The 18,807-nt window shown below is 42.4% G+C and overlaps 1 protein-coding gene across 1 annotated transcript in view; it reads right to left on the reverse strand.

Moving 5' to 3' along the window:
* STS (steroid sulfatase) overlaps positions 1–18,807 on the reverse strand; it is a 179,677-nt gene that overhangs the window by 144,638 nt on the left and 16,232 nt on the right. The window contains exon 2 of the mRNA XM_090064043.1: positions 902–1,054. Coding sequence (XP_089920169.1) covers positions 902–1,054 — 153 coding nt within the window. The remainder of the gene's footprint in view (positions 1–901; positions 1,055–18,807) is intronic.

Here is an 18,807-nt window from a genome sequence, read left to right on the forward strand (position 1 = left end):
CTATGGTTAAAAACTGACAGAGAGGAGATTTAGACTAGACATTAGGAAGAACTTCTTTACAGTGAGGGTTACCAGAATCTGGAATGGGTTTCTAAGGGAGTTGGTGCTCTCCCCTACCTTGGAGGTCTTTAAGAGGAGACTGGACAAACACCTGGCTGGGGTCATCTGACCCCAGCACTCTTTCCTGCCAAGGGCAGGGGGTTGGACTTGATAATCTGCTGAGGTCTGTTCCAATCCTGAAAAACTATGAAATCTATTAAATAATTGTAATGACTGCAAAGGGGGATGAAGGTTGAAGTGGAATGAGATCCCAAGTTGTCTTGGTCTCCTTGCCATTGGATCAAGGTCCCATTCTATCACGAGCTGTGTAGAAGCTAATGTGCAGCAGCTTTTCCATGATAAAAGAATTCATGCACAGACGTGTCCCATGAAAATTACAGACTGCTCCAAAATATATTGTTTACAATTTTCATTTCAAATTGTGTTAAAAGAAAATTATCCATCATATTTTTATTCATTGGACTATAATTGATTTTTGTTTTGTTTTGTTTGTAATTTAGAGCTCTTTACTGGTGTAAATATATTTATCTAAGCATCTCCTTATGATCACAGAAAGAAAATGAAAACAAAGTTAAATAGTCTGTGCTGTGGAAACTGTGTTAATGTCTCCATGCAAAATGAACCTTGCTGTAACTGTAAACACTGTGTTGTTTAAATATGTATTTAAACATGCATTACATGTTTATAGAGTATACAATAATATTACTGATTATATAATATTTTAACAATAATAAAATAAAAATAATTTAAAATATGTTTACGTCTTAACTTACTTTTAAGCCAAATATAATATATATGTCCTTAACATGTAGTGCTACTTCCCCAAAACATATTGTCATACCTTAAAGTTTTGTTCCCATAGCATCCCAGGTCTCCTATACCAATGTCATCAGCCATGATTAAAATGAAGTTGGGATTTGAAGTTCTCTTACTATCAACATTCTTCATGACACACTGATAAAAGACTAGAAGTAAAAGAAATCTCATCTTCCTCCTGGTGGGTAAGAACAATCACAAAACATTAAAGACAAATACCTTTATTTGTCTTAGTGGTTTCTCTCTTTCTGCAACATTATTATCCTGACTATTACAGTAAGAAAAAAATGATGAAGATAAAGTATTGTGGCTTTTGAGCTGACTTGTACAGTCAAAATAGAAAATGTGACCTTGTTTTATCTTCCATATAGCTCTTTTTTAAAAGTATCTATAAAGTCTTTTCCATCTCTTTTAGCAGATGTATATCCAAGTAAGCCACTTGCAAAGTATTTATTTCATTACCTCCTCACACTGGTCCATATCTAGGATGAAAACTCTACTGAAATGGGATGATGTACTGTAATTGCCTAAAAAAAGAGGGGGATTAGACTTGATGAGCCAGGTATTACCTTCCCGTCTTATTACTGTGTTCTATTACAGGGGTGGCCAACCTGTGACACAAGTGCTGTAAGTGGCAAGAACAATTTCTGTGTGTGGCATGTGGCAGAGAGGGGAGGGGACGGGAAGATAGGGCAGGAAATAGAAAGCAGAGCAGAAGATCGAGCAGGAAGTACAGAGTAGGGAGCAGAAAACAGAGCAGCAGATTGGTCAGAAGAAGGGGATTGAAGTAGCACTTGGGGAGGACGTAAGGCTAATGGTGGCAACCCTACCAAAAAGGGTCCTCCCTCCTCCTGTTCTATTAGATCATGGTAGCATATTTCATTAGCATAATAGCTCTGTTCCTACCTTTTTTTCCAGCTCCTGTTTTAGGTCCTTTCTTCATTTGAACCAGGCAACTTTCTTCTCAAGCCTGTCTCACCCTAGTGGATCTAAAAATTCTACCTTTTTTTAACTTTGACCTTCCAATCTTTTCTTGATACAGCTGCCAAGAAAATGTCACATGATAGAATTTCTGTTTCTTTCTAGCTTGCTTTACTTATAAACCTTGGCAATTATACACACACAATAATTTATAATTAAGGGACTTTTTTACAAGGTCAAGTACTCAAAATTTAGAAAAAGCTAGAACCAAGTTTTCCTGCGAAAACCAAATTAAGCGCCTTGTGGGCACACATTATGATATGGTCTTTAATTCTATGATTTCATAGATTTTTCTTCATGAGCAGTAACTGTGCAAGACAACTTTTTTACCCTTACAAGCATTATGGGACCTTCCTAATGTTGGAACATTTGGTTCTAGGGAGTACAGATACTGTAAAATCTGAAGCTTAGTTATTTAGTTATTCCTTTTGGGAACACCTATAAATTTTCACACTAGCTGCAAATTTAGTCTCCACTCCCTTGCAGCACACAGCAAGACAACTGTGCTAGAGACAATTCAACACCGTTTAAAATTTAGGGGACAGAGCATAATTCTGTTATACCCCTATGCTATCATGAGTCTGTTCAGCTAGATGCTGAATTATTTGTTTGGTATGTACAATAAATTTATAAGCTCACAACTATAAGTCAAGTGCAACATGTGAAAAATAAAATCTTTGCTCTTAAGAAAGCTCTAACAATTTGCAGTTAGCTAAACGTTATCTTATTTGATTTGCCAATGTACTACAACTATTCATGATATTAAAACCAGGGATGCACTTCTGGAAATAACAGAAACATTGTTTATATGAATCAAGTGCATCAGAGTATGCTGTAATAACTTTCACAAACTCTGATTACCAAGTTTAATTGGGAAAACAACAAAACACAAAAAACAAGTCTGCAATTTATTTAGATTATATGGTCCAGAGCAAAGAAAGCTTTTTTCTACCTGTGGTGAAGCCAAAATGTAGGCAAAATGATCAAAACAAGCCTGCTACTGATGAAAATCTGAGTTTTGACAGACTTTTGTTTTTTAAAAAAAATAAATGGAGCGAAATGGATATCATTTTTTAGCAGCTGACTGACTACTTTTTACTTATGTGTCCGTACCATCCCAAGTTTGGATAGGTTGGATGAACATCTTGCTGGGGTTGTTTGTCCCCAGTATTGTTTCCTGCCATGGCGGGGGGTCGGACTAGATGATCTACTCAGGTCCCTTCTGACCCTAGAAACTATGAAACTATAAAACTATAAGCTGCCTAATAAAGTAACAGCTACCAAATTAACCTCTAAATGCTTTTTTTTTCCTAGAAGTATCATGTTGCCTTGTATTTTTAATGTATTTCCTATAATGGTGAGCTGATAACAGCTGCTCCCTTGGAAATACTACTGGAGCATCCTTTGTACATTTGCTATAAGACCTACACTGGTTGAAGTTTTCCTTAGAGAATCAGTCCCTGGTAAAGACACCCTTAGATTTCCTTACTGCAGCACCACAAAAATTTGGTAACTGTAAATATATGCTCCCCATCACTCTAGGATCAGTTGCATGAATGTCTTCCTCCTTGGTGCACAAGCTGTTTTAATACTTTATATTGTTTTTCTTCTTCTGAACTGATATCCATTTAGTGAAAGTACCTAGAGGGAGGGAAAGACTTACAGAACTCCTCTCCCACCCAAAATGCAAACTAAAAAATAATCAACAACATAAAAAAACATAAAAAACAAAAAAAGCCTTTATCTGAATTCCCTTAAAACTAGCAGATTTACTTTCACTTTTCTGAAAGTGATACGACTAGTGAGTAGAAAAAATGGAACCCAGAAGGGCTTCTCCTGAATGTGGCGCAAGAAAAGGGAGAAATATATTAGGTGTAAAATGCTACCATTCTGATTGGTGGTCTTTTAAATTAAATCCACTTTTACACAGTTGTAAATGGCTGTGTCATTTTTAAGTATCAGAAGAATTAAGCCTTGGAATAGTCTTCCAGGAAAGGTGGTGGAGCAGGAACACAAATTATTTTAAGGCTGGACAACTTTATGGAACAGTTGGTATGGTAGGATGGGAAATTCTGCCTCGATCAGTATGCGTGATATGTAAAGTCATGTGTTTATTGTCCTCAAGTTGAGATATACTTGTAGCTCCCTTGAAATGTGGAAGATGTCTCGTAATCCTATGGCTCCAGCCTTTTCCTGGTTGGCAGCTGGGACCACGAAGGATTCACTTTACCCCAGAAAGCTACTGGTTTCTAGGGGTTTTATTTTTGTTTTTGTCTTCCTCTGAAGCATTGGGATCTCAGACACAGTGAAGGCTAGCAATTTTGGACAGGGATGCACCGTCGATTTTGGTAGCATGTTCAAAACTCAGAGGTTCCTGACTAGAGGATTTTGTTCTTTTGCCTAGGGCCATATACATCAGCAAAAAGTCAAGAAGGAATTTTCCCACTAGATTGGGCTGGAACTACCCCAATCTGATCTGCCTTCCTCTGTGTGGAGCATCATCCTCTTCTTACGATCTTCTAAACCTGTAATAACCAAATGTTTCCCTGGCATTGCAGTAACTAGGCATTGGCTCAGCATGTTAATCTCACCTGATTTTACCTAAGGTAAGATACAGCAGTGTTCACATTTTGGGTATTGTGCCTGGTAGTTTTGTGTAGTTGAAGTGGTGATTTGGTGGATTCGTTGAGTCAATTATTGCCTGGAAACATGGAATTGGATGACTCAGGGCTCAGTCCTATTGTTCCTGTTAGCTAGCATGGGTACTAAAAGCAGTTTAGACCAGGGTGGGCAATTATTTTGGGTGGAGGGCCACTTACCCAGCTTTGGCAGGCTGTTGAGGGCTGCATGGGTAGCCCCACCTCTTGACAGGTGCCCCTTGGTAACCATTTTGGGACCAATTCCCTACAGGTAGCCCCACACAGGCTGTGAGCAGCTACAGCGTGGGGCACTGGCCATGGGGCAGGTGAGGGGCCACTTTTCCCATTCTCAGCACCAGCTTGTAACCCGCCTCGCTGCCAGCCTGGGCCTTGCACTGGCTCCCGGCTTGCCCATCGGTGCAGTGTGGCGGCAGTAGCAGCTGAAGGCCCCCCCGCTTGCCATGCTGGGCAGCGTTTGCTGCTGCTGCCCACCTGGAGCTTGCACACTGGACAGCCCAGAGGTGGTGGCGGCAAACACTGCCCAGTGCAGCAAGTTGGGGGGGCCGCAGCAGCTGCCACTGCTGTGCAGCCCCGATGGGCGAGCCTGGAGCCAGTGCAGGGCCCAGGCTGGCAGCAGGGGCGGGTTAAAACCAGGTGCTGAGCACGGGGGGTGGGGTGGGGGGGGAGAGGTGGCCATGGGATGGGGGAAAGGCAGGCCACCTTCCTCCAAGCCAGAAAGCAGCAGGGAAGGAGCCCGGGGAAAAGCTGAGTCCAGGGGGTACAGAAAACAGCCCCTTGCCTTCCCTGTGGCTGGTGCTCCCTGCTGCAGCCACTCACAGCCCACGCTGTGTTTTCTTGTGATACTGAAGGGAGAATGTCTGATATCTTTACTGTTCAAGAATATCTGCTTCTTATTTTCCTACTTTGCTTTCCTTGATCATGATCACAATAAGGAAACTACCTTCTCATGCTCTTTTATACTATGAATTGTTTGGATAATTAAATTTAGCATAAGAATACAGTTACAATATAGCAATACATGAATTGCACAAAGTTATACAACTCACTAATTATTATTAATATATCTAAGGATACATATATATATTCTATATATATGTTTGTTTTGCAGTAGTTTATTAGTAATTAAACTTTAGGCTAAGGCCTTCTGGGAAGCTGTTTCCTATTACACCTTTCTTCTTTAACCTAAATTACAGATTTTGCTACTTGCTTAGATGGACATATTAATTACTTAATTACTCTGCTGAATATGCCATTTGTAAAACTTGTAAAGTTCATACTCAGGTCATTTCAGATAACTTTTGGGCTTTCTCCTTTAGCTGCATTCTTCAGTCCTGCCCTTAAAAATGACCAAGAGTGGCAATACTATAATTGTTTCTTTCATTACAAATTTTCAGACTCTGCGCAGTAAATTTTGACACCTCTTTTAGCTGATGACTCATCTTCTTCCTCTTAATAAGCTTAGAATCGTGATCAGTTTTCTTACCAATTAACTACTGCTCATCATTTTGATTATAGAAATGTGTACCAGCTGTAACTATGATTCTTACAATAAGCCTTTTAAAATCATCTTTGCACACATCATCTCTCTATGATTTTATTCAATTTGACTAAGTGATATAAACTATTCTAATAATTTAAATATCACAAGAATCTTTTTCTAGAATGTGTCACATACTCTCTCCCTGGATGTGTAATATCCATTGATGAAATAAACAAGATTTAAAGATGCGCCAGAGAATATTCTGTGGTGCATATAAATAACACACCAAAATGTTTTTAACTAGCTTAATAGTGTGGCAACTTTTCAACGTGCTTCTAACAGATGCAAAAATATGACAGTGAGACAAAACTGGCTGAATCCAGGAAATTCTGCAAAGACAAATTTCTTCACTTTGTATTGTGGAAAACAAAAAATTTAAGCATTTGAATAAGAAATGGATTAGTAAGACCACAGTGTATGCTATTAATAAATACCTTATTGACATTAACTTCTGGTCTGTTTTAATGTAGAAATATATTTTTTACAAAATAACCATGTCTTCATTTTTTGTTATGTCCCATGACTTAACAAATCTATCTGCTAATATTGACTAAGGACTGTTACAAATATGTTTCTCCCTATGCTTCACAGTAGAACATCTGCTTACAATCTTTTCCAACACTCTACTGCCAGAGTTTTGGCTTTGTTTTTTAAATATTGCACATATCTCACACTTGCACAATTCTTATTCATTGAGGACTATTACATGCTATTAAGGCCAGTGATTCTCAACCAAGGTACTGCAGCACCCTGGGGTGCCATGAAATCCTTTCAAGGGTGCTACAGGGTGCCATGCAATGTTAGCACTGTCAGCTGTGCAAATATTATTCAAGATAAGCCTAGAGATCTGAAATAGGAACCCATAGTGTTAAAAACATTCCGACCTGCTGTGGTCTGTCTGTGTTCTTTGCAACTGAAGAATTGCTCTATTATTCTGTTGAGTGAAAAGAGTGAAAACTAAGAGTTAGCATTTTCTAAGGGGAGCCTCAAGTGTTATGGGGATGTCTCGAGTCTAAAATGTTTGAGAACCACTGGACTAAGCTAATAATTAGTCATCATATACTACAAATGATTTTATCCTAAAGGTATTTAGACACCAAACTTACTTGGCTGAGATCAATGAGAGTTTAGGCAACTAAATAGAGGTTAGGCATGTAGTGAATCTTGGCAACACATTCCAGTGTTGCTTATTATGCATTTAACTAAATATTATATAATGTACAATTCATAAGTAATCAAGGGGATGGAACCAAAGGTTCTTTCTTTCCCAGGGAGTTGCCCCCCTCACTGGGCTATAAATCAGGCCCTCTCGCCTACTTTCCTTCTGGCCCTCCTTTAGGCTGCCCCGAGTTTCATCTTTAATGGAAGGGATACATGTCCCTTCAGTCCACAACCTGATGTATTTTTCTTGCTCCTTCGTAAGGGTTGTGAGTAATTTTGAGCAACCCAAGGTTGCTACTGATATAATTACTAGATATAACGTTAAAAGTCTTGAATGCCATCTGTGAGAGGGCCCGGACCCCGCGGGGCCCGGCCCGAGAGAAGAACCCCGGAGTTCCGCCGCGTTTCCGGGTCCGGACCCGGAAGCCCGGCCGGGAACTTAATGTTTCCCGGAACCTGAACCGCGCCGGCGCGGGACCGGCACGGGAAGATAAAAGGGAAACGCCTACCCCGAGCAGGAAAGGACGGAGGCTTCAGCCGGAGCCTACTCCAGGAGCCGTGGAGCCAGGACCTGCAGAGCCGGGCGCGGAGGAGCCAGGAGCGGCGGAGCCACATGCGGCGAGGCCGGGAGCCACGAGGCGGGAGCCGGCGGCAGTGGAGCCGGGAGCCGCGAATCCGGAGGCGGTGAGTCCGGAAACAGCGGAGCCGGGAGCCGCGGATCCGGAGGCGGTGAGTCCGGGAGCAGCGGAGCTGGGAGCCCCGCGGCGGGAACCGGCGGCGGCACAGCCGGCCGAGGCGGAGCCGGGAGCCGCGCGGCGGGAGGCAGCAGCGGCGTCCCGGAGGGCGGTGAAGCCCCACACGGCCCCAGAGGGACCAGCGAGACAGGGAACTGCGGAGCCAGGGACCTCAGGAACCCGCGACGACCCGAAGGTAACACAGGCGCCGGCGGCCACCGTGCTGAGGGCAACCGGGAAGGGGGCCACCGACGGGGGAACCCTTCTACGGCGACTTCGGGCCACGTGGTCGCGGAAGACGACCCGCGGGCGGGGGGGGCAGGCCGTGTAAGCCCCGCCCGGCGGGAGAGTTAAGCACCAGGGGTCAGGATAACCCCAGATTACAGGAGCCAGCGGCACCAGGGGGACTAGGTGCCGCGGGGACACCGGTGAGGGTCCGGCCGTGGGAGGAACCCCCCCCCCCCCCGCCGGACTGGGACTCAGACAAGGGAGCCCCTCACGGAGGCTCAACCCGGAGGACCGGGCGAGGGTGTAGGGGAGGAGGAGCCCTCAGGACCCCTGGACCTTGGAGGTACTGTACCCCACGTGGACCGCCAGCTTCCCGGCAAGGGTGAACCCCCATATTTTCCATCAAGTCGTGGCAGGCGAGAGCGGCGAAGCGGGACGGTCCAACGCGTACCCCTCCTCTCCAGGGGACATCCGGGGATCGGGGTCCCACGGTAAGTGGCACACCCCCATCCCCTTACACCATCCATCCCAAGCAGACATTCTGATTTCACTGCAAAGTCATGACCCCGACAACTATTACCAATGTCATCTGCAAGTGTGACAACAACTGAAGCTGAAGCAAGGTAATGGACCTGACTGATATCTGGAGAAAGGTGGAGAACCAACAAGGTGAAGAACCAACAAGAAGTTCAATGATAGGCCCCTCTTGGACAGGTGGACCTGTTTCTGGGAAAACAAGTTATTTGGTTCCTGCCATGGTGGAGTGTGAAGTCTGTTGCTGTGTTTAGTTCTGTTCTACACTTTAAATATATGATACTTTAAAAAAACAAAACAAACAAACAAGACTCCCCCCCCATTTTAAATTAAACTTGTGATTCTCCTTGCTTCCCTGGTGAGAAGTGAAGCAGAAAGGAATTTTCCTATCTCACAACCCAGCAACCATCAGTCTGCATAGCAACCATCTCCTGGGCTCTGTTCCAAGCTGAGAACACTCTTCCCTTCCCATCCCTTCCTCAGACATTGTTCATAGTACACAGGCAGACCCCAAGGACATGGCTCACAACCCACCTCCATTCTGTGCTTCCCGGCCCTTCTGAAGCTCATCACACAACAATCACTCCTTCATCCAGCAATGTACACACCAGCTACCAGCCATCCCTCCACTTAGAGGGAAAAATAATGTTAGTTTCTGAGCTGGCCCATCAGCTGGACTCTGTTTCAAGGCAGGAGCGCTCCTAACCCATACCCCATCTCTGCCAGTGTCTATATTACACACAACCTTCTACCACCATTGCTAGAAGTGACCACAGGAGATTTTGGATCAGGTGACAAGAGTTTAGTAGGATTTTCCTAGGATTGAAGAGTTTAATGGTGCAGGGAAACAGATCACTCAACTAAATATTTCTTAACAGTTTAATAGCACAGGGGGTGTGCATGTATTTGGCCTCCCCTTCTTGCACAGTACCACACTGCCCCTCCTCCCAGAGTTGCATAAAGTGGTTTCCCAGCACATGCCATGCCTTGTGCTTGGTCTCCAGAAGCTCCAGCAGGTACTCAAGGACCTCTGGCATACCTTGTTGCACCCAAAGGCACACTCCACAACCATTTGGCAACTGCTGAGGAAGTAGGTGAAACATTTTTTGTGGGCATCCAGTCGACGTGACAGGATTCATAAGCCAGGGCCGGGACCCCAGTTATCAGCAAAGGGGCTGTTACTCTTTCTATCTCTATCCTGGCTGCAATGGCTGAAGTGCATGAACTTCAGAATGGTTCAGAACTGCCTACTTCACTGCTGAGAAAAATCCATTGCAGCTGATGAAGCCCCAGCCATGGTCCACTGGGGAAAGGATGGCAACATGACTCCTATGAACTGCTGGCAATTGAGGAACCCAAATTCAGTGAAACCATCCATGAGCTCCTGCAGGTCAGCAAAGTGTATGATCTGGGGCAGAGGGATACTCACTGCTGAATCATTAAGCTGACCTCTCACATTTCTTCACCTGCTATCATATGCAGATCCATGATTTTGTAAGGGGGTGTGTGGGAACATCAACTGGTGCTGCAAGGACAACTACATCCTCTCACTCCCAGCCTCCCCACTCCACCAAGGTGGGCAGACAGTGCTGTGGCATCAGCAACTTCGACTTTTTTAAAGTCCCCAAAATAAGAGAAGATTCTCCCCCAGATGTCCCAGGTAGACAATGAGCATATTCAACCAAATGCCAAATATTATTGTTGGTATGAGAGAACGACTGAAATGACTGAATATCTCAACCCAGTGCTTTTCATATGGAACATCATTCTCCCTTCATTCTTTCAGTTTACCTTCCACATAAATCTTCATGACACAAAATTTGTCAAAATGGCCACCAGCATTTATCAGCCTACTTAATGATTATGTGTCAAATCTTTTGCGTACAAAACCATATAAGGTCTCAGTGTTACTCCATTCAGGGCAGAGGTGAAGGTTTATCCAATTAAATGTGAAAGTACAATCAAAAGAACCTTCCCAAAGTGTCAGATAATCTATGGATCAGTCGTAGAACTAAAGGATGCATCAGTGCAAGGAATCTTTGGTTGTTTCTCCTAAATACTTAATTTCTTCTTTTGCATTAACTGGTACACATTTCAGCGTTTTTCTGTTCACCAGTTTTGTCTTCAGTGATTGCAACTCTCTTGATGCTTCAAAAGCTAATGTAGATGATCATCCCATGCTTTGGATAGCCTGTGTAAAATTATCTGACTGTGCACAAACAGCCATTAAAATTTCCCGCATTCATTTGGAAAGAAATTAAGAATCAGAGTTGGACATTTAGGCTGATTGATGAAGTATGCTTTCAAAGACTCATACATTTCATGAAGATATTACTGGATGTAATGACAGCAAATGTGTAATACCATGCTGAAGCAACATTTTGTAGTCAACATCAGCTCAGTTACAGAATTCTTGCAATTCAGCTACATGAACTGTGCAAATGTGAAAATATTTATATATCTTCACTACAAGTGCTTCTAGTTCTAGCGGAAAAGTGTCACAGCTTGTCTGGATGCAGCTGTGTATGATGTCGGTCCCACAATGAATTCCAAGTAAATCTCTGTTCCACTTTTTTTTCAATTTTGTATTAATGCTGATTTTCCCATGATGCTGGACCCCACCATAGTTGGTAGAAACCTACAACTGTGTACAATCCCATGCTTCTGAATGAAACTTTCAATAACATTTGCAATGATTACAGATGTTTCTTCTCTGACAGAATGAATGTCTAATAATTTAATTTCACATCACTTAAAGGATTTAAAAAATAAACCAATATTAGGATTAGTTTTATCGCCTTCTTGTTTGAAGCATCAGCTGATACAGTGATAAAACTTGTGCCAGCCTATTCTGTAAACAGTTCATCTTTTGCCTGTGGGACTTGTACATTTAATGCAACTCTTTGACTTTTGTACGTGCACAAGAAAAATTTGGATCAATTTTGATGAACAGACACTAGAATGGAAAGAGAGATCATGTTGGACATAATGGTATGTGAGCAGACCTTCTGCAGATGCACATTTAAGCTCAGTGTCACCAGTAGTACTTAGTTTGAAAAACAAAGTAAGGTTTACACTCACAGACACTGCCTTTATTGTAGATTTATGTTGCTTTGTTTGGAGATGGTCTCTGATATCACTATGGACTTCATGAGCATCACAAAATGTAGAAGAAAAATGCACACAAGTAATAAGTTCTGGTGTCACCTTTTTCAACAAAGGAAATTCTGAACTTAGAGTCACTAAAAGTACATTTATGTTTTTTTCATTAATATTCCTTTGTTCTTGTTAGAAGATATTTTAAAACAACCATGCTGTTAGGATACTCTCCTGGCACTAAGAAAAGGATTCATAGAATCACAGAAAACAAGGGTTGGAAAGCAAGACCAGCCCCAACTAGATCATCCTAGCCAAAGCTTTGTCTAGACAGATTTTTAAAAAGATCCAATGGTGGGGATTTCACACCCTTTCTGAGCTTTTGGGAAGCTGGTGGCACGCAGTCCAGGGGGACCATTAAACAACCTGAACCACATGGCTCAGGCTCTGGGCTCTCACGTGGGGCCTTCCGCAGCAGCAGCCTTATCTCAGCAAAGCAGGAGTATTCCTTGCCACTGACTCTGCCCCAACCTCAGCAAATCAGCACCTCTTCCAGCTCCAGGGTTGAGCTCAGAAGAGTGATGAGGTGGCGGATGTGGTGGGATATCCCCCAAGGAAAATAAAAGCAGGACCTTGGGGCTGTTCCCCCCTACCCATGTGCTTCCCATTGCAATCTTGGCACCCGAGGGCACTGAAGTGATGGTGCCATGGGCTCCATACCTATTCCAGTCCTGCAAGTGCAGAGTGGGAGTGAAGGCAGCCAGGCCTAAATGGAACAGAGCTGGCTGGGGCCTCAGTCTCAGGGCAGAGCCCAAAGCCCAGAGTCTGGAGGTGTCCCACAAACAGGGGTCGCCACCAGCAGCACCCCCAACCTTCAGCTACTGCTCAGGAGGAGCCAGGCCTGGCATTTGCAGGTGGGTTGGTACCAATCCAAGTCTTTTGCTTTAATTTCTACCAACTGATCAGGACACCAGGACAGTCTACAAAATCTAGGGCTGTCCCAGCCAAGCCAGGTGGTGACCCTGTCAGGTTGGCTTCACCCCAAACTGCAGTGATGACTCATCATAAAATGCTCCTGCTTAATATAACTCAGAATAACATAGCTTTTTTTTTCAGCTTCATCACATCATTGAATCACCCTCAGTTTACGATCTATTATACAGACTGAACAATTTTTCTTCAGTACTAACAAGTTTTTATTTTAATATTTGCATTTATTTTATTTTGTATTATTTATTTTATTTGGTTTTTTTATTTCACTTTATTTGTATATTTGATTTCTCCTTCCTAAATATAGAATTTTACATTTACCTTACCACATTTCTTATTCGTGAGTTTTGCACCATTTCTTTAATTTATTAAGATCTTGTTTTAATTCTGACAATCATCTTTGTATTGTCTTCAGCTCCTCCTAGCTTGATATTATCTGCATATTTTATAAGTGTATCATCTGTTCCATCATATGCAAAAAGCAGAAGGCAGGTCAGGATAGGACCTTAGAAACGAACTTGTTCAACATAAGCTTTCATAAGTAACAGTCTACTTCATCAGATGCAATCAACAGGCTTGCAGGGGTACTGAATACAAAGAAATGAAGTAAATTAAATACAAAGGATCAGGAAAGGGGGAAGGGAAGGTTAGGGGAAGAAAGCACTTAAGAGAGAGGCAAAGGAATAAACAAAGCAGTTAACCCATTGACGGTTATAAGGGTTAGAGCTTGTGGACTGTCTATTACATTATTGAAGTTGTTAATGAAAATATTGACTAGAACCAGATCAAGGACAAACCCCTGTAAGGTGATACTGGACAACAAGTTTGAACTAACGTCTCTTGTGGTTAAGCTACAATTCCTTGTATATGAGTTATTAAACTACATCTTTGTTTCGTCATGCAACTTATATGGCTTTGAAAAAAAGAACATGAGCAGTATTGTCTATATTATATTTTACCTGTAGGTATTGTCTAAGAACAAATTATTACAGTACTTACTTTTATTTTTCTTCCCCTTCTCTTCTACAATTCATATGAGTGGACTTTCTACCCGTGAAGCGATAAGTGCATACAGTCAGTTTGAATACCAGAGACAGAAACTGAAACAACAGTTTGCGGTGAAGGGAAATGTCTTTAAAAAATGCTGCCTATTCTATTTCTATTGTACATTCATTAGAGCAGAGAGTGCTGCATTTTTTATCTTTTACTGCTCTAAGCACATTCTTGGTGCTTAACAGGTAAATAATGATAGCTAACAATGGTGCATAAAATGCCTTATTTTCCTCATTAACGTAATGCAATTTATATTTCATAAAAAGTTGGATTATAAAAGATACTGCTCGTCTTTCTACCTAAGATCATCAACAGCAGGAAAAGAGTATACTGCAATCTAGAGCACTGCAAGGTACTAGGCAGCTTCCTGTCTAGAATATGTTAAAAACAATATAAAACCTTATCTGGACTCTGAAAGCAGTAGAAACACATAAGAAGGCAGTAGGATTTTTGAGTTACAGTGCTTCTCTCCTTTGCAGCATAGTGGGTTTTTTCATTTAAACCCTAAGTGTTAAAAAAGTGATATTTACAGAATGCAAAGTTTTGATTAGACATTCTGTCTCAAGAATCAAAAACTGGAGGTCTGTTGAACAGTTGTAAAATAAGCTCTATAGCAAACCTGTGGTTTTGAAGTAGCCTTGTTGAATCTGGCTTCCGGGTAATATGATTTAGCTAAAGTTCAAAAGAGGACATACACAAACCTCAGAAATTTAACTCTTTAATTTACATTCATGATTATTAAGTAAACTTCAGTACAATTCTGTATGTGTGGCTCACTAATCATAACAGAAGTTAACCACATTTATTGAAGAGAGAATAATGCTAATGGCGATAACTGAGACAGAAAAGTAAGGAAAGAGAAGCAGGCAAAAAGAAAGCTGTCAGTCTGCCACTGATGAGATGGCGTATCCTCAGCTTTGCTCTTGTATGCTTAAGTATTTGGGCTAAATCTACTGAGACAAGATATGGAAAGAAAGCTAGAGGGTGACAAAACTGATTGGACCAAAGCATGGATCAAGCAAAATACCCAGATGTATAATAAATCATTAAGAAGAAAAAAAAATCTCCCTTTTTAAGCTACTCCTTTTAATTCCCTTCTTAATTCGAAGGTTTATTTCTGCTTTATAACCAATGACAGTCTAACTTAAAATGCATGAAATCTCTTATAGGAAGGGATCAGAACCTAGGACTTCCTTCTCCCAAGGGGATTAACCTGTATTTCTCTCCAGAGAAAGCCTTTTGTCCTGGGATCCTAGACATACCAGTCCATTGTCTGGTATGTGAAGTAATTATCTGTGAAGTATGTGAGATAAAATGTGCTACACTTTTTCTCTTGGACAACATTGTGTATGGCTGTTAAGTTAATCATGGCTCATTGAAGTTAATTCCCAGCCATTCCTGGGACAAACCTGTCAGTCTGTGTGCTCTCCCTGGCAAAGGAGCAGCAGCAATTCAGCTTGGAAAGACAATGTGTGTAAAGGGCTGTGCAGCTCCTCTTTTGCTCTGGGTTTTGCCTCAGGTTAGCTAGGACCACCTCCAAGAATCCCTCCACTTACAGCCTGGGGGTGGACCTCTCTTCCTTCCTGTGCCTAAACAACAGTTTTATAGCCAGACACCTAGGTGTTCTTGGCCCTGCCTCTGGACTGCAAGCACTCTGTGGAGCTACGTACAGATTTTCATTGTCTTCTGGGAGAATTGCTGCTCTCTCAGGAGAAACCACAAATGTACAGATGTTCATAATTTTTCTCTCAGAGCAAACATGAATAGAGAAAATGGCTACTATGGGTGAAAAATAACTTGGGAATAAGCCAAGTGAAGTGGCTCCCAGAAGAGTATCTCTCAGGAGTCTGTATGTCTATACAAATAGTAGGACTCCACTTACAAGGCATATATACTTGGGCCTTCTATGATAAGAAGACAGGCTCTGTGCATGGGCAAAGAGCAGAGGATGTGGTATGCCTTGACTTTAGCAAGGCTTGACATGGTCTCCCACACCATTCACATTAACAAGCTAAGGAAATGTATTAAAGCCTAGATTAAAGTACTGTGACCAGATTAAACATGCTGGTTGGATCATTGCACTCAGTAAGTAGTCCTCAATGGGTCAATACCTAGCTGGGAGTAGGGATGTAAATGTTGTTAAAGATTATCCATTTAATCGCCTCTATTTATATTGATAAAACAGTTAACTGATAACATATACTGCCCCACCCTCCACAGTGGAGGGACAGCAGCTGCATACCCAGAGCAGCATGGGGAGTTGTGCACAGACCTGCTTGGACAAAGCTGCTGCTGGGACCTGCTCCCCAGGGCCTTTGATAGTGGGGGAGGAGGCCGAGGCAAGCCCCACCAGACAGCACAGCTCCAACGAAGCTGTGGGCACCAGCAGCAGGCGAGGGGCTTTCCCAGCTGCCACCATGTTGGCACAGAGGAAGCAGACTAGCTATGGATACTAGCCCCCTCACCTCTTCCTCTTCCCTCCTCCTTGATGCTCCCTCCTGCCTGTCCTGCTGTCTTCCTGTACCTGAGGCACTGCACCACTTCTCTTCCACACCAGACTGCCCCTGCACTGTTAACTGGCAATGAATTCCTGGTAGAAATATACTTACCATTTAACACTTCACATCCCTAGTTGGGAAGAGGTACCAAGTGGGGCTCCCCAGAGGTCTGTCCCAGTTCTGATACTGTTTAACATTTCCATTAATGATTTGGATGATGGGATTGAGTGCAAATTTAGAAACTTAGTGGATGATGTCAAGTTGGGTGGAGTTACAGCCACTCTGTATGGAAGGGTTAGGATCAGGAATGACCTGAACAAACTCGAGAAATAGTCCAAAAAAATCAGTCAGATGAAATGTAACAAGGACAAGAATAACAGCATGTTCAAATACAGACTATGGAATGACTGGCTATGCTGCAGTACTATAGAAAAGGACCTGGGAGTTACAGGCAAAGATAAGCTGTATATAAGTCTACAGTGGACTCTTGTTGCAAAAAAAGCCCATATATAGATTTTATTAACAGGAGTGTCTTTTGTGAGTCAAGGAAAAGTGATTGTTCCATTTTATTCGGTACTTATGAGGCCTCACCTTAAGTACTGTGTCCAGTTTTGGGCCCTATACTTCAGCGCACAGTGATAAAAGAATTCAGCAAAGTGTGACAAAAATACTTAGAAACATGATTTATGAGGAAAGGGTGAAAGAACTAGGGTTTTTTTTAGTCTGGAGAAGATAAGGCTGAGAGAGGATTTAATACAAGTCTTCAAATATCTGAAGGGTGATTATGGAGAGGACTGAGATTAGACTTTTCTTTGTGGCTGCAGGGTACATGACTAGGAGCAATGGATTCAGATGCAGTACAGAGAATTTTAGATTGGAGATTAGGAAGACTTTTCTGACTGTGAAGGTGGTCAAGTATTGGAACAGGCTACCTAGAGCAGCATTTCTCAATCCGTGGGTTGCAAGAATATATGAAAGGGTCATGGACAAACTTTAAAAATGGTTCAGCCAACTTTATAAATGGATTCTTCTTCAAAGGAGAAAAACATGGGAAACCATGGCTTTACCCTTGCAGGCTGGCTGAGTTCCTAGTCTGGCTAGTGTGTAGTCTACTGTTCATACTCAGTTTCTCGGTCCACAATGCAAATGCAATAGAATCACTACCTATGTAGTGTCAAAAATACCATTTAGACGCAATAAGGGAAACAGAATTTTTCCCCTGCATACCCAGTGAGCTGGTTTTAACAGGAGGGGGATGGATACACGTAGTCCATAACTTGGTGGCACTTTCTCTGGAAGTAAGAGTTGTGAGGTTGAATCCCATCTGGGTGACAGCTTTAGAATTCAATTTTCTTACTTCCATCTCTTACTAGTGAGAAGAGGGCTGCTACCACCACTGCTGCTTACTACTGAAATGCTTCTGTGCTGTCACTGTCAAATTGCTGTTTGGTGGTAGCAGTCATCACCTATGAAATCAAGGACTTAGGTAAAGGACTGGGATGGACTGCTTCATAATGTATGCTGCAGACCAAGTCTAGGTACCTACAGAACTTTTCAGACCAATATGGAGACAAGTAACAAATCATTTTTGCACCCACTAAAAGGGACTATTTTTTCACTCTTTGTCACTTAGGTACCTAAATTCTGCCTATATTCTGCTGACATGCCTTACTGGTCAATTAGGATCTAGTTCCTAATTCTGTTTCCTTTAATCATTCTCTAGACTAGTGTTCTTAATTGGGTATTGTGAGAGCCCCACAGGGGTGCTGAGATGTAACTGTTGCAGCAGCAACCAAGGAAAGCTACCCTGCATGCACACATACATTCCTCCTACATTAAGGTTCTCTGATAATCCTAATGTAGCCCAGGTATTGTACTCCCCTTTCCAACTGAGGGAAATATTGGCAGGGCAGCGTGCTGTGGAGGGAGACAGCAGTTCAGCGGCAGCCTCCATCCCCTACAGAGTCAGGCCCAGTCAATAAATTACTTAACTATATACAAATTTATTATTACAACAAAACCATTAAAGGGTAAGGACATAGATTACACAATATGTACACATTTACAAAACAATAAACCCATACCATACACACACACACACACATATACATACACATGATTATTATTCAAAAATACAAGTGAACAACAGAACAACCCAGAACAAAGGATATTGATCAGGCAATCTTATGACTCTATTCATATACGAACTATTACTTCAACTTATTCACATAAACTATAAGGGACAGTCTACAAATATAACAAGGAATCCTTAGAAGCCTCAGTACCCTCCAGGGCAGGTGCCCCCTCACAAGGTACTTCTACAGGAAAGGAGGTGGGGGGGAAGAAAAGAAGAGGGAGACCCCAAAGACTCCTAAGCCCTCCCCTATCACCCAGGAGCAACCCACGTGATGCTCCTTCATAACCCTGAGGGTCCATCCCCTCCAGGGTAACTTACT

Source organism: Crocodylus siamensis, chromosome 1 (genome assembly GCF_052110815.1).
Source record: "Crocodylus siamensis isolate JL-2025a chromosome 1, ASM5211081v1, whole genome shotgun sequence".
Lineage (NCBI taxonomy): Eukaryota > Metazoa > Chordata > Crocodylia > Crocodylidae > Crocodylus > Crocodylus siamensis.